The sequence below is a fragment of the Corvus kubaryi genome, unplaced genomic scaffold (assembly GCF_017639235.1).
Source record: "Corvus kubaryi isolate FWS band 111438036 unplaced genomic scaffold, C.kubaryi_AGA036_p1.0 137, whole genome shotgun sequence".
In the NCBI taxonomy this organism is placed as follows: domain Eukaryota; kingdom Metazoa; phylum Chordata; class Aves; order Passeriformes; family Corvidae; genus Corvus; species Corvus kubaryi.
The window spans coordinates 6,738,358-6,759,848 of NW_024580671.1; the positions used below are offsets into that span (position 1 = coordinate 6,738,358).

The 21,491-nt window shown below is 37.6% G+C and overlaps 1 protein-coding gene across 11 annotated transcripts in view; it reads left to right on the plus strand.

Moving 5' to 3' along the window:
- Positions 1 to 11,661, plus strand: part of CAPS2 (calcyphosine 2) — a 29,621-nt gene extending 17,960 nt beyond the window's left edge. For 10 of the 11 annotated variants that reach the window (XM_042017723.1, XM_042017724.1, XM_042017725.1 and 7 more), the window contains 9 exons: positions 237 to 311; positions 1,819 to 1,914; positions 2,022 to 2,115; positions 3,333 to 3,448; positions 5,578 to 5,654; positions 7,165 to 7,319; positions 7,869 to 7,988; positions 9,027 to 9,123; positions 10,378 to 11,661. In XM_042017723.1, the coding sequence (XP_041873657.1) occupies positions 237 to 311; positions 1,819 to 1,914; positions 2,022 to 2,115; positions 3,333 to 3,448; positions 5,578 to 5,654; positions 7,165 to 7,319; positions 7,869 to 7,988; positions 9,027 to 9,123; positions 10,378 to 10,553 (1,006 nt within the window). In that variant the 3' untranslated portion in view covers positions 10,554 to 11,661. The remainder of the gene's footprint in view (positions 1 to 236; positions 312 to 1,818; positions 1,915 to 2,021; positions 2,116 to 3,332; positions 3,449 to 5,577; positions 5,655 to 7,164; positions 7,320 to 7,868; positions 7,989 to 9,026; positions 9,124 to 10,377) is intronic. The other variant, XM_042017728.1, reaches the window with a different exon arrangement.
- Positions 11,662 to 21,491: the final 9,830 nt, after the last annotated feature.

Consider the following 21,491-nt stretch of genomic DNA (forward strand, 5'->3'; position numbering starts at 1 on the left):
AAACAAAAATCCCATTCATATCTATGCTCTCTGTGAATGTACTCTCATATTATATAATAACAGAACACTTTACAGCTCTGAGTTGCTTTCTAATTCAACTACAAAGGATCATCTCCTCAGCCAGTTGCCAAGGATACCATATTTCATGTTTTTTGCTGTTTGGAAATGGTTGATTTTTATGTAACATTTATCTGTGAGCATATAGGTATCATTAACATGCTGCATTATTTTCACAGAATAAGGACCAAATCAGGACTAACTGAGAGCATGCTCTCCAACAAGCTACGCTTTGATAGTAGGATTATATCGAGGTAATCACAAATTTTGTGAAGCTTTTCAGTTCTCTGAATTTGTGAATGATGATTACTCTCTTGAACTAATTAATTGCGCTGAATGTTTAAGAAAAAAAGTACATGTGGGTGTCCACATATAGCACAAATTTTGACATGGCTAATGGATAGTGGCTTTACAGTTGCCCTGTACAATGTTAAGATCTGTAAGCAGTGTTATATTACTATCTAACCCATAGCTCTATTCAGGACAGTTAGCACAGGGACTGTGTAAAACAGTGCTTTTAGCTGTTGCATCTCAGTTGATTAAAATTATTTTAGTCTTATCTTAGATGTGGCAACTACTATAAGTAGTAATGGCTTTGCAACTTTTTCATAGCTCCTTATGCATTAAATTTTAGAACGTCTTTGAAACTGTTCTTATTTGAGTAGTGGTGGCATAAACATATTTTTCAATTCCGAAAGTGATGCTTTTCTGCAGCTGTGAGCTTTATGCTTGTTAGACACAGCTGAGTATTCAGCAACATACTTTCATATACCTCAACGAATGCAGTAGTCCTGGTGTGTGTAATCCTTTTGTTAATGAGTGAAAATTATATTGGCATACTAAAACACGAAGCCTCCAGAGGTGTTTTTAGCATTATGGAGAATGGAATATTGAATTAAAAATGTGACTGAATCCATTTCATGGTGGGTTAAAGAAAATAGTCGAATAGCTCTTTAAAAAAATAAATTGTTCAGCATGCAACAGTGGAAATAAAATAGATACTGAGAGCAGCCTTGAGGAGAAGAGCTTGAGGGTGCTGGTGGATGAGAAGTTCAACATGATCTGGCAGTGTGTGCTTGCACCCAGGAAACCAGCCATGTCCTGGGCTGCACCAAAAGAAACATGGCCAGCAGGACAAGGGAGGGGATTCTGCCACTCTGCTTCTCTCCCATGAGACCCCACCTGCAGTGCTGTGTTCACCTCTGGGGTCCCAGCAGGAGAAGGACCTGTTGGAGTGATCCACAGGAAGGTCACAAAGATGATCAGAGGGATGGAGCACTTCTCTTATGAAGACAGGCTGAGAGAGTTGAATTGTCCAGTCAGGAGAAGGGAAGGCTCCAGGGAGACCCTTTTGCAGCCTTCCAGTGCCTACAGGAAGGCTGTAGGAAAGCTGGAGAGGGACTTTTTACAAGGGTGTGTAGTTATAGGTCAAGGGGGAATGGCTTCAAAATAAAAGCAGGCAGGTTTAGATTAGATATTAGGAAGAAATTCTTTACTGTGAGGGTTGTGAGGTACTGGAACAGGTTGCACAGAGGATGCCTCATCCCTGGAAGTGTTCAAGGCCAGGCTGGATGGGGCTCTGAGCAGCTTGATCTAGTGGAAGGTGTCACCACCCATGGCAGGGGTTTTGGAACTAGATGATCTTTAATGTCCCTTATAACTCAAACCATTCTGATTCCAAAATAAATGTTACTTATGTTTGGGTTGAATTGGATTTATATAGATGAAAAACATAAAGATGCTTTTCAATTTTCCTTCTAGAAATGGTCATGATGCTTGTAGAGAGTTGGTTGGATTTTTTTTTGCATGTGACAAATCCCTTACAGTGTATGAATTTCGACAGTTTGGAAAAAACAGGTAGGATAAATTACTTTTTAAAAAGGTTTTAGAAAACATATTTCACTGTATCTAAGAAGCTTAAATAAATTTAATTGGTTTAATACCAGTTTTGGATTATTTCACAGGACAAATGCCTTGCCTTTCATTCAGAAGGGAATTTATCAACATCAACGTGGACAAAGAAAGGGGAAAGCTTATGATTTTAGTGACTTCTACATTGTAAGTATTCTTCTGCTGAATGTAAAACTATTTTTCTGGAAGTAATATTTGGATATTTGAATTGAAAATTGTGATCTAACCTTCTTGGAAGACCAAAATTCTTCCCCTTGGGTAACGTTTTTGAATTAAAGATTTTCAGAAGTCTGGATTATTTAGCTGTCCCACATTTTAGAGATTCCAATTAAGGTTTCAGATTAATCTGTAGTTTGGAGTTTTCCCCCTAGAGGGCACAAGACTGCAGACAGTGTGAACCTTTTTTAGGCGAAATGATCCGCTCGGGATGGAGAGTCCTGAAGAGGAAGTAGACTAAAGTACTTGTTAAAAGTCAATAATCTTTGCAAGGTCTGCTGGCATTTTTAACTCGAAGCAATGATTAAATATTTTTTAAACATGAAGAAATCGTGTGTTAATTGTTTCCTACCGTTTGTAAACCACTAGCTTTTTAGAGCAAGTGTATGAAACAGTGTTAAACTTTGTCTACCAGCTGATCTGATGACTGAATAAAAATCATATTGCACCTTCTGTACTGCTGTTCTTCCACACTGGGTTAAGTGCTCATGGTATGTAAATACTTAGCAAGTTTTCAAGTACAGACTGTTTTCACCAAATTCTTCACGTGCTCCTGCAAATCTGAAGTTCAGAGCAAAAACTGTGTTTGTGTGAAGTGTTGAAAGTAAAAGAAGTTGACAGTAGTTTTTAGTGTGTTTTTTCTAATAACATGCCTATCCTAACTGCTTACACAGCCACCGAAGAATTTTCAAGATGAAATAGATGAGTTTATGATATGGAAGATAAAGGTACATGTTAGGGATTTTCATCTGCAGCCTGCATATGGAAATGTGTTCTGAATAAAGATGCATCTTAAAGTCCTCCAGAAAATGTACTGCTCCAAAGTAGATCTTTGGAATGATGTATCTGTGAGACTCCATATCTGTGATCATGCTTTCTGGGCTGACATTAAGATACACAGGTCTCTCACAAAGTCCAAGTGGTTGAGACCCTTGCAAAATATCAGTGTCTCTGCCTCCACCTCCCAAATTCATGAGTTTTGGAGACTTTATACCCAGGCTTGCACAGATATTACAGTTAGAGCTACTGCATTTTTTATTCTTCTCAGCATTCTTTGCTTCTAGTTTGCTGCTTTTCTTTCTTTCCCCTTCCCCTCTATTTATGAAATACCCAACCTATTTTTAAATCATTGTGTGCTTTAACAACAGGGAGCTAATCTAACTTTCCGAAGTGTTGATCATAACCTTCCAGAAAGTGTTAAGCAGAACCCCGTCTTTACCCTTCGTGTGATAAATATTGATGAAGCAGCTATGGATTATCTAAAGTAAGTGCTGCTAACTGCTTTTCAAATTACCTTTCCTTCCTTAAGCAAAAAAATATTCTTTTGAGCTCCTAATACCTTATTACTTATACTGCTAAAAACAGAATCCATATTTAGGCTGTTGTTAGGAGAAATTAGTAATAGATGTTAGTGGTTTTTGCACAGTTCAGTAACTTCCTAGAACGGTAAGGAGTAATTTTAAAGTAAGAATTGAAACATGAAGCTGCTCTATTTCCTTTGTTTGAGGTCACATGTTTTTATATGCAAATCATATACCTCAGTTTGTGCCCATAGCCTCTTGTCTTGTCCACAGGCACCACTGAGCAGAGCCTGTCTCAGTTTCTTTACTCCTTTCTGTCAGGTATTCATATGTGCTTGAGGGTAAGATGCCTCAAGGCTTCTATTCTCTGGGCTAAACAATACCAGCTCTCCCAGCCTCTCCTCATATATCTCATACTTTGATCCTTTCCTGATTAGGAAGAGCAATAATTTTAATCTCAATTAAATATGCTCAGTATCTAAAGGCTATTTTGTTAGCAGAACTTGACTATTATTTTTCTTTCTGCAAGTGTTTAGACACGTGAAGCTTGTTCTCAGTTACGGTAATATTCACTTAAAGTCCCTTTACACTGAAAGCTTTACAAAGGAGCCATAGTAAGCTAACAGTGCATAGAAAATTCAAATTTAATTGGTTCTAGAACTATATAGTTGTATGATGCTTAGTGCTAATTGTTCCCTCTCTGCAAGGCTTCAGTGAAATAAAACACAATATAGTTTAATTTCAGATAGTTTATGTAAGACATTTTACATCTCAGGAGCTTATCACTCAAGTAAACAGCTTTTTCTTTCATTTGTTACTAATCTTATACCTGTGAAATTTGAAGTTGAACCAATGTTATCTCTGAATAGAAGAACCAGAAAGAAGACCGGCTCAATAGGTTGAAATTTTGGATTTTCTGCCACCTGTGGTGGAATAGATTATTTCTTTCTTTTTTACTCTGTGTTCTTCCCATTAGTGGCAAAATTTCAGTCTGTCTTTTTCTTCCGTATGAGGATGTTATTGAGCACTCTGTTCTCTGGTGCAAAACTCTTGAACTGCGTCCTCTTACCTTCATTACTCTACTGACAGAAAATCCTGTTCAGCTATAATCCAAAAGGTCTATTGCAGGTTCCCAGGAGCAGCTATGCCCTGCTGTTACAAACCGTGAATCTTCCGGTTTACATGTGTTCTAGAGGGAGTACATTGCCCTCTGCAGGTGGTTGTTGACTTTCCAATTTAGGTGATCTGATGTAGGTAAGCTTTTAGGGACTTCATAATGGGAGGTATCCAAAGAGGAGATGAAAAGTCCTACTAGATAGCAGAGAGATAAGTCTTTCACCTCAGAAAGCAGGAGGAGAAGTATGCCATGGCAAAACACTGGTAAGCAAGCAGCTCAGAGTTGACAGTAGTGCTTTTCCATTTTTTTAAAATATTCTGATTAATAATAATATTAATAATTAATAAAATTAATATTTTAATATTCTGATTAAAATAATTTGTTGGTTTGGTTTGTTTTTGGTTTTTTTTTTTCCTTCCAGTAGGTTCTTCCACAATATTTTTTTACCAAGCTTTATAATAATTTCTGATGAAGGCTTATGGGAAGTCGTTCTCAGAAAGGAACTTAGCCAAAAGAAACCCACAAAATTTAACCATAATTTCTAGATAGACTTTTGGTCTAAACCTTTGCTATTTAATTTCCAAAGAGAGTGTTAAAAAGTATTTAATGTTATTTTCCTGTTGGTGATTAAATGTAGTTGCTTTAACAAACTCTTCCAGTGGTATGAGATTAGGATTGTCTTGAACTAAACTTCTGGAGATTTTATGCATGGGAGGAATTATCCATGATTAATGAATTAGTAGAGGAGATGCCCATGTGATATTGTTAGAAAGTAATTCCTGCATATCTGCAGCAGGCCAGCAAGGACTTTTGTGAGCACCCTCTCAAACTCAAGCAATTGGATATTGTGCTTATAAGGGTAGTATATGAATTAAATAGTAAGTTCAGTATGTGACGGTTTTTTACAACAGCTGTTTTGAATATAGTCATATTACACGTAAGTTCACTAATCAACATTAATTTTGATTTCTTTAGAGCTTCTTCTGTGGAACTCAAGCAAGAGTGTTCCGGGCAAGTGGTTGATGACAGTGAAGTTTTCAAGAAGATTCAAGGTTTCTGTCTACCAGAATTCATTTAATTTTAATTTCCATATCTTTATATTTACAGCTCAGTGCAATGAACAATAGTGATGTTATAAAGACTTTATTTGTGTAAATGAAATTAAACAAAAGGTAGATATTTATCAGGATATTATTAGAATCTGATACCAGCACAAATCAGTCATAAGAATGCTTTCTCCTGTCTCTTCAAATCAACAGTCTGGGTAAAGATTGTGCAGAATGTACAGAGTAATTGTGAATGTGAACAATAAAATGTTAATCTCTGTGTTGACATAATCTCTGAAAAAATTCTGAAACATAATGCTGATGCTATGTTACACTGGCATTAAAGTTGTTATTGGCCAAGTGTACAAACACCATGAGTATAATTGAATAGTGTACTCTGGAATATGTAAATAAATTCTACCACATTCCTATCCCAGTCTTTAGGACAAAGGCCTAGCTTTTTGTTAAAAATTATGAAAAGATGTTTGTACAGTGCTGTGTATTATTTTTGTAACCTTGTTTTCAACAAAAACGGTTGATCTGAGCAGCTCACAGCTCGTATAATCACCCCTGTTTACTGTCATTAACTAAACGTGTCTTAAGTAGGCACTCTTGGGTCACTAGAATCTGCTCGGACATTTATTTTTACAAAAAACTTGTTGGAATAATAATTAGGGTTATTTTTAATCCTGTAGTTATTCCATTTTTTCCCTGTGCATAATAGACACAAGCTGGCTTTTCAATTATCTGACTACCTCTAAGGTGTGGCCTGGAAGAATGTTGTGCGTATACTTCAAGGCACCTTTTAAGATATGTCTGAGTTTCAGCTTCACTGGAAAAAAACTTCCTTCTTTCACCTTGCCCCTATTTGTCTTTAAATTGTAGACACAAGTAATTTGAAGGTAATAGCAGGTGACTTCTGTTAACAGAGTATGCTGAGAAACTCAGACATGCCTAAGTAAATATGCTAGCTGCAGACTTTCATATGTCTTACCATAGAAATTGTTCTTTGCATATAATTTAGGAATGATTTTGCCAAATTAGTCGTGTTTGCTTTTGTTTCCACATGTACTTAACAAGTCTGTACAATAAAGAAGCAACTCTGTGTCTCATAATGGAATGATTGCATTGTTCTGAAGTAGTTGTTCCAAATTTACTTAGTATGTTGAATCATAGCATGTAATCAGTTCCCACAGAAGTGGGCAGTTTTAGAATCTGAGCATATAGAGTGCAATAGCCATTTTTTCTTTCCTTATGTGATCTCTTTGAAAAAAGTTCATTAGGTATTGCTTGTTAGACATGCTTTATATGATTTCCACTCAAATATTAAATAACTGATGATTTCCTTTTGTATTGGCATTCTCTTATCAAAGACAAGGGAGCCAGAATGCATGGGTATGTCTTTTTGACCAGCACCATCATATGTAGATGTGATGTTCTTTACTTCCATATTGTCTCCATAGCAAGTGGACAACTTCAGGTAAATGTTGTGTCCTTTATTTCTCTAAATCCTCAGGTATTTTCAGAGAAACACTAAGTAAAAGAGGAGTTCGGGTTATAACAGGCTTAGGAAAGTATTTCCGACAAATAGACAAGAAAAGAAATGGTCTTCTCTCTCAGGCAGCCTTGAAAGAAGCTCTAAAAGTATTCCATTTGGAAATGCCTGAAGGGGTAAGTCTACCTGAAACTGTAAACACGGGTATTATCTTTCTTAATTTATGGAATTGCTTCTTTTCTTTGCTTAAATCTATAGTTTAATACCTGGGTTTTGCATGTTTTCTTTTGATGGTGTTTTTTTTTCCCCTTGTGGTATATTGACATTTCTGCATTCAGTTCTATGTGAAGTTCTTAAGAATAAAAAATAATATAGTTAAAAACATGCAATCTTTTTACATCATAACATGAAGAAGCGTGATTGCAATCCATTTTTTCTCTTTAGGCTTAAAAAAAATTAGTTTATGCTGTTTACTTAGATTTTTCCTTTGTTTTATATATTATGTTGTAAAAGTAGCTCACAGCTATCTGCGAATAGAACTGCGAATAATGTGAATTATGGTCATCAGTGACCACTGATGACATGCATTATTTTTACAAATCTGTGAGTGAGTTTGGATCTAGAAGTTTGGGGGGTGTTGTGAGAATTCTGTAATTTCCCATTATAGCAATTGTTTTATTCCAGGATATAGTGAAGAACTTTGTCAATATATTTTTAAATTGCAGGACTTCAGATCCTTACGGCTAATTCTTGATGATAGGAAGAGTGATAAGGTTGACTATGGAGAATTTACTCATGCCATATTTGGAGAAATGAATGAATATAGGAAAGCATCTGTGAGAAAAGTAAGTTTTATTGTAGATATTTTAAGTGTAAATATTTTGCAGTCTAATTTTGGAGTTAGTTGCTCATCATATTCTAGTTGTTGGGTTTTGTTGTTTTTCTTAAGTTCTGTACCTGGAAATTGACTTCTTAAAGTTTCAGATCAGTTTATCAAAAGAAAATAAGTTAGTAGACTGCATGTTGCATTGTTAAATTAGTTCATTTCAAATTCTAGGATTAATTTCTTTATTATTTTGAGTCTTCACCCATACGTGCTATTCTTATAGTTCAGTCCAGTGTATAAAGCATCTGGCACCCTGAGATGATCTCTTCCAGAAGTCTGTTTCCTTATTTTGGCAAATGACTATATATGTGTAGACTTTTTTCCCACAGTGCCTGAAATAGGAGGCAGTAATACTTGTCTCCTTTGAGACCTATAGTATATTCGTGAGACATGTTCTATTTGAAATGCCACTTGTTATTTGTCTATAATGTAATGTGGAGTTGTTTGCAGCATCAAACACTGATGACAAACCAGCCAAATGAGTAGCAACTGGATATCAAGATCAAGAAAAATCACATATACTTTCATGCTTTCAATCATGGAGGATCTGACTCTCCTAGCCTTATGTATCAAGCATGTGTATTTGAGTAAACTGAAATGAAAATGAAGCTGCTGTTAGCAATGCTGAAGAGGCTGTGTGGAGGCTTCTGTCAGAATGATGCGGAATCTTAATAATTGGAGGAGACAGAAGGGGGAAGCAGCTTAACTTCTGATTCTAAGGATGAGCTAGAAATTAGGGAGAGAAGACAATTTTTTTTGAATTGACCAGGGAAGACACATTTGATGTGAAAACTGTTGAGGTAAAATAATCATGCAACTGCATAATCTAGAATGATTTTCTGATATCTGGTGCCTTACATAAAATAGGTAAATTGACATAATCCATTGTGCAAGATCTAAAAGTATGTGCTAGGTAGTTAAGTGCATTTGATCTTTTCATCTCCCCACTTTTTTTTTTCCCCTTAGATACTTATATGAAACTTTTTTCCCCCTACAGGCTTATATGAAACTAGATTTCAACAAAACTGGGAGTGTGCCTGTGGTAGATGTCAGAAAATGTTACTGTGCAAAGAAGCATCCTCTAGTATTGGCAGGTAATTCACATGAACAAACAAACAAACAAAAATCTGTAACTATGGAAGTCATCTTGTTAGCAGAGATAGCAGATCCAGAAACTGCTTGGAAATACAGACTTTGGCTTAGACTTGAGCTGTTAAAGGGGAACTTCTTTCATGTGAGGACTTAAAACTGAGTCTCTCCAGAACATGACTATAAGTAGTAATGGAGTTCATATACACAGTTTTAATACTTGCGCTTTATCAAGCTGCTAATACTGCCTGTTTGCAGAGTAGTTCTTTTCCCTACCTCTGAAAGCAGTTATTTCTCAGCTTTCATCTGTAAGTTATCAGTGGCAAATATGATATTAGTAATTTTCACTTAGTAGGATACTCTCATTTTCACATTACTGTTTTCTATCAAAACTGACACGGAATGTACTCAGCACTTGAATAATTTATTCAGAAGGAACTTAATTTATTTCTGGGACAGGTTTGTCATCCTTAATAGAGGAAATGCTGGTTTCTTCATTATTTTTTCAGGATTCTCAAAAATGTTTAAGGTCTGCCATTGAAAAAATAGGAGTTTAAATATTTGTATGTCAGTTTCTAAAATAATACCTCCATGTACCAGCCTAGTCACTGTGAAAGTCTCCATGGTGCCATGACCCTTTCTTTTTTACCTGTAGAAGAGAGGATTTTTTTTTTATATTGCCAGTGATTTTAATGGTAACACATGAAGTCACATGGGGTATAGGGATACCATATGTGATTTTTTTTCCAATACTATAATGCCATATATTTTGTACTTTTTTTCTCAATACTATGAAATCATCTTGAGTATTATCTTTATAAAATTGCTAGGACACAGATGTAAATTGCAGAACACTTTTGAAATGCCAATTTCCATCTTAAAGTTTTCCTAGAACTTTGAAGTTTTATTACAGTAAACACATGCTTTCTTACAAGATAACTTCAGAATTTTAGTTTACAAATGCATTATGCAGCTTTTGCAGTCATATGAAGAAAAAAATTTTCCTGATCTCATAACTCATTGCAGTTCGCTGATCCCATGTTTTCTGTTGATACTTAATTCTATCATCCTATTAAAGTAAGGTTTCTACTGATGGTATTAAGTGAGCCAATGACTTAATTCTGAAACCACAATATTGAATTCGTTCATGAAAAAAATATTTGCAAGCGAAAATTTGACAGTTTCTTGCCTGAAGTATATTAAATGCTACATATTCACTCTTCTTTAAAATGTATTAATAAAAAAATATACTTTCATAGGCAAAGCTGCAGAAGAAGAAATTAAATCGTCATTTCTAGAAACATTAGGAGAGTCCTGCAGCAACCCCAATGAAGTGTCCTATTCTGAGTTTGAAGATTACTATGAAGGATTAAGTTTTGGAATCACGGGTGATGATGATTTTGTTAATATCTTAAGGAATTCATGGGGAATTTAGAGTGGAAGATGACAAAAAAGAAGAAGGGATATTTTCTAAACAAGGAGTGACTAAATAAGAGAGGATTTAGTCTTGATGTGCATTACTTTATAATTAGTGTCTTAAACTGATTTCAGGGACTGAAAACTTTAGATGTTTTCAGAATAAGACATGGCAAATTTTCTGCAGTGTCTGTTGAGTTATGCTAGCCACTCATCTAATAAAAATGCTGTTCATGTCTTTTCACTGGAAATAATTAAGGCTGTTTCCCATATGAAAAGCCATAATTTTTTTATATTAAAATAAAGTAGCCTATTTTAAAACAAGAGGGAATTAGAGTACTAAAATGCCTGAAGGGGTACGTGCAAGAGAAAATTTTGGTTTATGATGCATTGTGAAAAGCTTCAGATTTGACTGCATAAATGTCAATGGTAGCTTTTCTTCAGGAATTTCTTATAACATTCTTTGTCTTGCTTATTTTTTCTTATGCTGGTACTTAGCTTGAAAGAGAGCAGGTCATCCTTTTCCACTGCTGAGGATGTCTGCAGTACTGAAAGTGCAGAGATGTTCACAGCATTTAGCCCCTTGGCCTATGCACCATCTTGACTGATCTGGCTTTGTCATTTTGGTCAGGCATCTGAAGCTGAGCATTGAATCTCAAAGGTTTTAGTAATCACACATGTATTTTGTAATGCATCCTTTCCTGTATTTTGGTAAGTGGTTTTCAAAACAAATATATTGTATTTAAATATCTGCTTACTTTATATTGCTGGGATTTTAACTAAAACATAGAAATTATATATTTTGTCAAACTGATATATAGCATTTACTATCTAGTCTGAAAGTATAAAACAGAAAAGTATATTCTAAAAAGCCCAAAACATCCACTTCTGCCACCAGAAAAATTGAATCATAAATTAAAATATTCTTTGCTACTTCAAATGTTCTCACAGATACTCTTTTCAGTATAATACATCTTGTTAATTCTGTAAAATTCTTTGTGTTAAGAAATAAAAATATATAGTTAATGGGAGAGAGACTTTGGTTTTGATAGACCTGTCACTGAAATTAACTGTATGTTGAACTGCATTTCTTAAGGCTATGCAATTAAAATATATGTTTCCTCTGAGCTTGTCTGCCTGGTTTTGAATTTATAGTCTGTGATTAAAAGAACCTTCCTCTGAGACAGAATTTGTGTTTCACAGGAATTACAGGGCAGTGCTGGAATGGATGCTGAAATGAGGAACTTTGGTCCCCCTGTGGCTGACTAGTACAGTCTAGATATAATACTTCCTTGTTGTAATAGCTTGTGTGTTTTTATGTCTGGATTGTTTGACCATGACCTCAGTTGTAACAAGTGTTGGAGGCTCCACTCTAAATCCTCAAATGAGGCATTTCGGGGAGTTCTTTTGGGGCTGCAAAAGTCAGTATGTATTTGTTTACAGGGAAAGGCAGATTTTGTCAATGTTAATTCTAAGCAAGAATTCTGACTCATGGTTTTCTTGTTCTGCATTCCTGCTGGAATTTCTCTCTCTGGAAAGGTTTTGTTAATTAGTGTTCTTGGAACTGGTGATTCTGAGAAGGGCAGGTGATTCTGAGAAGGTCAAATTTAGCTGGTTCGAGAGGGATCTGTTTGTTAATGTGTCCATTCAATAACTGAAAAAATACCAAGTGGCATTTTTGTTAATTTTTTAAAGAATCATGTGCTCTATTTAGATTTATTCACTTAGGAGAATTGTTCCAACAGGTAAAACTGTAACTCAATTTAATGAATGAAAGTGATTGCGAAATGAGGTATTGACATAATTCTTTTTGCAATGTTTAATTTTATTGTGAAGCTTTCAGGAAAACTGTTCCACATTTTCCTATGGAATTGAAAAAATCAAGACAAGTAGGCCTGCTAAGTGGGCCTGCTTATAGGAAGAAGCTGTATAGGTCACATCTGCTGCAAATTAAGTGTTCTTTATTTTGTTGTTATCATAGAAATGAGGTGCTGTTATAAGAACATAGCTTTGGTAATCCTGCACTTTTTTTATCTGAAGACAGATCCCTAACAGGATAATCTAAGATAAATTCTAAAGGTCAAAATTTGCCTGAGAATGAAAGTACTCTAGTAATTACTATACCTAACTGGCTAGGTGTGTAATTTCTATTAACTACAAGGTCAGTTACGCAGGTCCTGCTTGACCAACCTGATCTCCTTTTATGATCAAGTGACCTGCCTAGTGGATGAGGGAAAGACTTCGGGTGTTGTCTACCTGGACTTCAGTAAAGCTTTTGACACCATTTCCCACAGCATTGTTCTGGAGAAACTGGCTGCTCATAGCTTGGAGAGGTGTGCTGTTTGCTGAGTAAAAAGCTGGCTGGTTGGCTGGGTCCAGGAGGGTGGTGGTGAATGGAGCTACATCCATCTGGTGATCGGTCACTGGTGGTGTCCTCCAGGGCTCAGTCATGGGGATAGTCCTGTTAAATACCTTTACTGATGATCTGGATGAGAGAATCAAATGCCTCCTTAGTAAGTTTGTAGACTGCGTGGAAGTGTTGATCTGCGGAGGGTAGGAAGGCTCTGCAGAGGGATCTGGACAAACTGGATCAATGGGCTGAGGCCAATTGTATGAGGTTCAACAAGGCCAAGTGCCAGATCCTGCACTTGGGTCACAACAACCCCATGCAGCACTACAGGCTGGGGGCAGAGCGGCTGGAAAGTGGCCTGATGGAAAAGGACCTGGGGGTGCTGGTCAGCAGTGGCTGAACATGAGCCAGCGAGTGCCCAGATGGCCAGGAATGGCATCCTGGCTTGGATCAGCAATAGTGTGGCCAGCAGGACCAGGGCAGTGATTGTTCCCCTGTACTGGGCACTGGTGAGGCCACACCTCAAGTCCTGTGTCCAGTTCTGGGCCCCTCACTACAAGAAGAACACTGAGGTGCTGGAGCATGTCCAGAGAAGGGCAACAGAGCTGGTCAAGGGTCTAAAGAGTAAGTCATATGAGGGGCAGCTGAGGGAGCTGTGGTTGTTTAGTGTGGGGAAAAGGAGGCTCAGAAGAGACCTTATCGCTCTCTACAACCACCTGAAAGGAGTTTGTAGCCAGGTGGGGGTTGGCCTCTTCTCCCAGGTAACCAGCAGCAGGACAAGTGGGAATGGCCTCCCCAAGTTGCACAAGGGGAGATTGAGATCGGACAACAGGAAAAAAAATTCACTGAAAGGATGATTAAACATTGGAACAGGCTACCCAGAGAGGTGGTGGAGTAATCATCCCTGGAAGTGTTCAAGGAATGACTTAGCACATGGTGGTGTTTGGTCAAAGGTTGGACTCTGTGATCTTGAAGGTCTTTTCCAACCTTAGTGATTCTGTGATCAGTTGTTGCCTCGTAAGATGTGTTGACCATGGTGAATTTTTATTGGCATTCACAAAAGTCACTTTTATCTGCCCACGGTTTCTCATTGTCTAAATTTCAGATGGTGGCAAAGAATTCAAACCAAATTCTACCCATGGTTTGCCCACCATGCTTACCATCAGTAGAAAAGCACAGAAACTATTCAAACCAAGGTTTGTGGTGTCTGACTTTTCATTAAAAGTAGTATCAATACCCTGATTAATTGTGTTCTGATGTGCTCTTATTTACTTGTGAATATTTAATGAACCTGAATCCTTTTCTTTAATCAATGCTTTGTAGCTTTAAAACTTTCTGGAAATGTCTACTGGGTTTACTGCCTTTAAATGTATTTCAAACAAAACTTTCTACATTTGCTACCTTTTTAAGAATTTCCCATGTTTTCCAAACTTGAGTGTGTTCTTAGTTAAAGTGTGGTTCGCAAAGAAGATTCTTCACTGAAACTCACTGCTTAATAAACTAGTTGTCTGCATGCCACCATGACTTACACTTCTGCTAAAAAGTTTTAGCTATATGCTGCAATTGAGAACATCAGAATATGGTGTGAATGTATTTTGTCCTATTAGATGTGCGGGCTCCCAGAAGACAAGTGGAAATTAGTTAAGTGATTTAACTCCTTATTCTTAAGGTCTGTAACTACTTCATGAACTGAATATGCACTGACACTGTAAGCTGGAATGTTAAGAGCACTTTGAAAAATCGAAGCACAGGAACACAAAGCAAAACCTCCAGTAGCTTCACTTTGCCTACTAATGGAAATACGGCATCCCCACCAGGGATGGCTTTGTTGCTGAGAAGAGGCGTTTTTACTGATTCACGCTCAAAAACTCAATTCTCTTCCATAGGAGTTACTGCCAGATGATCAAATTGTGTGCGTCTTTGTGGCCAGAACAACAAAAAAATTAAAAATGTATCTACTACTGTGTGTTAGTAGGGATGTGCTGTTTACTTTTGGAGTTTGGGTTTTTTGTTTTTATGGGCATTGGTTATTTGATTTCTTGGTTGGGGTTTTTTTGTTTGTATGTTTTGTTTTTTTATTGTGTGAGGGTTTTTTTTTTGGTTTTTTTTTTTTTTTTTTTTTTGTGGTTTTGTTTTTGGATTGATTTGGTTTTGAGCATGCTATCTCTATATAGTAAAAAAGCCTAGAACTGATTTCTGATGTGTTGAAGAAAACAGGTAAGTTTCTGTGGCAGAAGAAAGGAAGGTAGAAAATCACATGCATTTTTTCCTTGATATTACTCTAACAGTTTATCCTTTTTCTTCATACTTAGCAATTTAGAGACTGAGATAGTTCAGTACTTGCCTTTCATGTTGTTAACCATCTTGTCTTTGAGAAGTTGAGTCAGAACTACTCTGTTGTAACCATCAGACATCTGCAGTGATGCAAGAGGTCTATTTAGGCTATTTGTTCCACTTGGCATGCCTTTTCCAACCCTGGTAGCCCTGGAGCTGTAGGCTTTGTGACTCTCTAAACCCTAACACTAACCCTAATGGTGGCTGGGGGCTGAGGCTGAGGTCCTCAGCACCCTGGATGGCCCAGATGAGGGGTCACAAAACTCACTTTGGGAGGAGCATGCTTTGGATGATAACTGCTTAACACTGCTTTATACTTCACATGGGGGAAACCCCATTCTGCTATAGTGAAGCACAGGTTATTATCAGTGGAAGCTAAAATAACAGCTTCAGAGACGTATCTTAAAGCAATTTTCCTTTTTTCTTACAACTTGTGTTGAGTAAGTGAACACTTAATCACTCCTGTGTCTAATTCTGGGATCCTATGATTTGTCTTGGCATGAATTAAGTCTTGCACTCACAGTGGTAAAATTATTGCCCTGAAGTAATTTCTTTTGACAATAGCATTTGCCTTGCAGATGCAATGATTAACCGCAGGTTTCAGTTGTGAATACTGCAGTTGTTTTCATCCTCTAGACATACTTGAATGCTCTGCTCTCAATGTTTCATGACCAAAGGAAACAGCAACAGAAGTCAAGCCAGTGCTTTTATTTTTCCCTTAAAACAATCAATTTGGAAGTGACTGATGTAGCAACAAAATTTAAACCAAGTTATAATATTCTGCTTTTTATGGGTTTAATATGCTTTTGAGAGATATCTGTTCTAGGTATTATTGTTGCATAGAGCCAAGTAACCATAGGAAATAGGCACTCCAAAACATTAGTTATTTATTTACTAAAACCAGTGCAGTGAGAAGGGAATCAGGTGTCACTGCCAGATAATTAACTTTCCACATTCCTTGTGTTTCTTTTTTGATACTTTGTCCCCTGTTTGAGACTATGTGATTTCTAAGTTCTCTTTCCAATTTTATCTTGGTATGCCTCCAAACTTTTCTTTTGGGAGCATCGTTCTTGGAAATGAGCTTCTTTAGTAACAGCCATAATGCTAAAATATGTTCAGAAATAAATCAAAATATAAAATAACATTCAGCAAGAGAAGTCTCTGGGCAAAAGGATAGGAGGGCAGATAAAAGCAAATAGTAGCTGCCAGGGCATTCCTAGTCTTTAATATTTTTTGTTCATTCATATCTTTTGACTTCCCTCTTCCTTCTGGAACACCAGTCATGAAGCAAAGCCTATCCTGTAGTATTGGTCAGTGTAAGTACTCTTCCTTCACATAAAGTCAGAAGAAATCTTTCTGGAAGAGATTTTACAAGGTTGTCTGCTCCATTATCCTGTGTTATCTGGAAAAAACCAGTTGTGGTGCTTTGTCATTTTTGATGGAGACTCTACCACATTCCCAGGTAATCTGTTCTACTGCTGTTAGACGTTGCCTGCTGATTGACCTGAATATTTCTTGCTATGGTTTAAGCTGATTACTGTTTCCACTATCCCATCCCTTCCTTATGTAACAGCTTTGAAAACTATTATTACATCCCCTTTGATCTCAAGTCTGCTAAATATGGCTGTTTAGGAAAATTGCATTAACTGGTCAGATTGAAGACCATTCTCATTTTTCTCCCATACGTGCCAATTGGTACATTCCTTGTGTTGAATTCAATGTTCTACATGAGGCACAGTGCTCTGGTTAAGGTCTTGCCAGTGAGGTACTCGCATTACAGTTCTTACTTTTAGTTCAGATATCTTTCCTCTCCTCTCTCTTTCCTTTCACAACAACCTGATTTTACTAAATATTTCTGACATTGTGATTTTAACTCACGAATTTTCTCAAGAACTGATTTTTCTTGCATCATTTCAGTTAAAGTGAAATGGTGAAGTTGTGCCATGGTTTGAGATATGGGGAGATGTTCCTGCTGGAAAATCTGGCCTTGAGTGTCTCAGTTGTGTGGGAGCTTTGTGCTTTTGCTTCCTTTCAGGCTGCTAAGAGGCTTGCATCAGCTTTACCTGACCAGAAGTATTATTTCTCCTTCCTAGTTTTGCTTTGTAGGATACATGTCAGTGAAATCCACAGCACAAACATGGAATCTTTAATGGAAAATAAAGAAGAACTGAACCATTTTATTTTTTTAATTATTATTTTTTTAAGAGCAGGGGTAAGGGTAAAGGGAAGCCAAACCAAAACGTTAAGGTGTTTAACACCCTTTTTTCAGACACTGTATGTAAGTGGTCTCTTACACATTTAATAAATGTAATATGATTATGTATGCAGGTATTTATTAGGATAGGTTTTACCATTGCTTATTTTTGATACCAAATGAAAATGGAATATATGGAAAATATTTTCTCTGCTGAAAATATCTTTATTAGACTTTGAGATGTGTAGTAATCCCTGTTGCTGTCTGATGCATAGAAATTGTAGACAACCTTCAGTCTACAACTACTTTACTGTAATTCCCAAGCCAAAGCTTACTTCTCTACAATAGTCTTCAAAATGTAGGATGTCTGTTATTTCCTGTCCTCTTTTTTCTCCTTTTACTTAAGTTAGGCTGCCTCTATCCTGGTGAAGTGAAAGGTTTTATTGAGTAAACATAGTGGAGAACTGCTGTTTCCAGGTGAGATTTTTCTTCATCCCCCTTGTCAACTTGCTACTATATTAATGTCTGCAATGCCTTCCTCCTCCTCCCTGGTGAATTACCTACTGTTAATAATACATAAAACTGTGAACTTCCTTTCACCCTGAAGGAGCAGTCCACAAGGTTGCTTTAGACACTAGTCAGGATTATGTCAAGATTACTAACATTTTAGTATTCTTTTTGGCTTAATTGCATTTTTCTCTCCCTAAAATGAAAGGAGTACTAAAAACTGTAGCTGTATTAGTTCCAAGTAAACGTGGACTACAAGCTGTTCCTTTGCATTTCGACTTCAAAGATAGCCTCTTTGATAACTTGTTAGATTGAATTGCACTCTTGGGCTGTAGAGACTATTTGATAGCAGCGTGAATGTAGGCTGTGAAGTCTTAACTCATATCTATGAGCAATTTAAAGGTTGGAAAAAGATGGTTTTGGCACCTAAAAAATCAACCCAGAATGATGACAGCATAATGATACTCAGTTTAGACTGAGTTTGAATTGCTGTCTTGAGAAAAAGTGTTCAGAAGCATCAAACAAGAACTGGCATGGTAAGTGTCAGTTTAGTGATCTAATAAAATGTAAGTGGAGGCTGGTGTCATGTCTGTGCTTCTGGAAATGCTTTATGTCCACTCTATACCATGAAACTGATTGTCCTGTTGTCAAAACAGGATGTGGAGATGCTTTTCGCTTAGGAGAGGTGATGAACCATAGTCCTTCTTGCCCATCTGTATTCTTGAATGTATTTTGCCAAAGAGAAGGCCTGGGTGGCTGTAGGGTGGGACCTGGCACATGGAACCTCCTAAGATATTTTCAAAATTAATATTAAAAGCCTAAGCCAATGAGTTATTAAAAAATGTAAATGAACCTGATAAGCAGTGGTCTTTTTTCCCCCCCAAGATTAGCATAATATTCACGTTAATTATGATACTGCTAGGTTTTAAATTAGAGCTTCCTTTTATGGAGGAGGAGTAGCAATCTTTTAGTCACAGTAGTGGGAGAAACTTAAAGGTATACTTAAGCTGGCAGCTCTGCTCTCAGAGCATCTCTTTTTGCATTTTTTCTTCTACTCTGCCTCCCCTTTTGATGCTGAATCTTTTTGAGCTGGGACATGTCAGTGACAGTTTCATTAATGTGCTTTCTAGCTTTGAAGAGCCTAAAAAATGCATCATGGCCTGAGCTGGGCACAATGCACACTACTACACTGGGATATAATCCTTGCCTCAGAAAATGTAAAATATGAGTTGGAAAAAGGTATGAGAGCAGGAAGAGATGAGAATGGGAGACAGGGAATACTATGTTAATGATACAAACAGCTCACATTTAATGTCATGACAAATATCTCTGATTGCATCTTGCTTAACAAGTACCTATGGCAGCAATTTGTAGAATGAAAAGTCAGAGCAAATCTTCAACTCTGCATAGGCTAGCAAAAACACTAAGGTAGGTCCCTAGAGATAGGTAGGGGTTTAAAATATTATGAGGATTTTCTTTGTTCAGGTGATTCCAAGCAGGTCTTTAGAATCCATTCTTTTTTAGAGAGGTCTTTTAAATCTCCCATGTGATACTTCCTGGCTTCATAAAGTTTTATAAAAAAAACAGTTGTTACATGATATGAGAATGCTTCTTCCATTTTGACAGTCAACATTTGGAAAAAAAATCTAATAGGAAGGATTTTGTTGGTTTTGTATGTGTGCTGTTGAGAAAAAGTAGATGAAAACCTGAGTGCAACACAATGATAGTAAAGGGACTTCCCCATGCATGCCTTGCCAGCAGCTGTCTTGCATATTTAAATGGTGTTCCTCACTACAGTGATGGCAGATTGACTCCTGTCTCTCTGCCAGTCCTTTTAAAGGCTGAATTGCAAGCTAAGTAGAAGGGCGAAAGTTACAAAACTGACACCTTGAACTCCCACCACAGGTTGATAGGAAGTTTGTACCCATGTTGTAGCATATGCACTGTGATCTTGAAGTGAAAATGTCTTCTTAAAAAGGGGTATTAAACTCTCAGGACATTTTAGCCTGCATGCTTTCAAGCTGTAGGGAGATGGAGGTGTTACAGCAACCCATTCTCAAGAAAATGGTGTCATGAGTGTTAGTGGCAGTCTCGGTTAGTCCCTGGCAGGAGTGTGCTGCTTTAGGCAGCTGCTTTACGGTACCTCTGTTGTGCTGTCACACTCTTTAGCCTGCCTGCTTATTCCAATGAAAAAGCAGACTGTTCCAGAACTTTAAGGCACATATCATTCTCTTTCTGAATATGTAAAAGTTTAGGGAAATCACCATAGCTACAGTGACTAGCAAAAGTGAAGCGCGTGTTCACTCTTCCTGTGGGACACAGATGCTAGAGGTTGGTTGCTAACCTATGACATTCCCCATTTCCCCGTTTCTGTAGTTGGACAGATCAGATCAGTCCAGGAGCTACCACCTGTCTCTGTTCTGAGTTCCCACTGCAAGAGGTATGCAAGGCCTCAGACAAGACTGCTGGCGCCCTGATGGCCCCATTCCTTCAGTCCAGGCGCATCTCTCCACATCTCCACTTACACCCATGTGCACAGGACAGGTAGGTGGCTGGGGCTGGTGTTTTGTTTGTTGTGTTGTACCTCCCAGCCCAGGTGGTGTGCTCAACAGTATCTGCTGCAACAGCAGCCCCTGAACCTGCGCCTACCCCTGCCTTGCTCCAAACCAGCTCTTTTTTTTCTTTTTAAGGAAGGCATACTTCTTCTAGAGCATTGCAATTCAGAACAAATTGGGAAAAGGTCTCAAGGGTATCGAATGTTGCTGAAATGATCAGCGTGGACATGGCATGTTCTCTGACAACTAAGTGTAACAGTCGATGTGACCAATGTGGTTTTACTCTGTGGCTAAGTAAATTATCTAACTTGTTCAAAGACATATGGAGAAACCTGCAGTTTTACAACCTTGTATTATTTTTCTAATGCTAAGAAGGGCTGCTAACTCACAGTTAGGCTGTTTCTGCCAAGACTTCCTACCTCAGCATGACCTTGCACAGCTGTTTAAGGCTCACTGGCACCTTGTCTCTGAGGAGGAAATGCTGATGATGCTACCTGCAATGGATCTGGTGTTTCCTGTCTGGCTCTCCCCTGTCTGATGGGGTAATGACTCCAGTTTATGGGTCATAGCAGAAATCTGTAGCAGCACCTCTAACTTTGGCAAGTGAGACCAAAGCACAAGCAGAGAAGCAGTGTTTATCCCTTGAGAATACTGTTCTGTTTCCATGGCAGTAGACAGCTCAGTCCAGATTTGGGCAATCTTGTCTGCAAAGTAGCATGAAAAAAAATTAGGAGAGGAAAAACTTGACTGCAGCTGAATGGAGGCAGTCAAAATTAATCAAGCTTGCGTACACTGAGATTGGGTCTGCTATATGAGACTGCAGAGACTAAGTAGAAACCTCTTTGCTTCCTGCATTGCTCAGGCATCTGATTGCAAATCTGCCTCAGTCAATGATGCTCTGTGGGAGACTTGTGTGCCTTGAACTCTTGGAGTTGCCTTTCTAACAGGTAAACTATAGCTACTCACAGTGGGAAGACAAAAGGGTTGCAAAACAAAAGTATTAAACTGAATCAACAG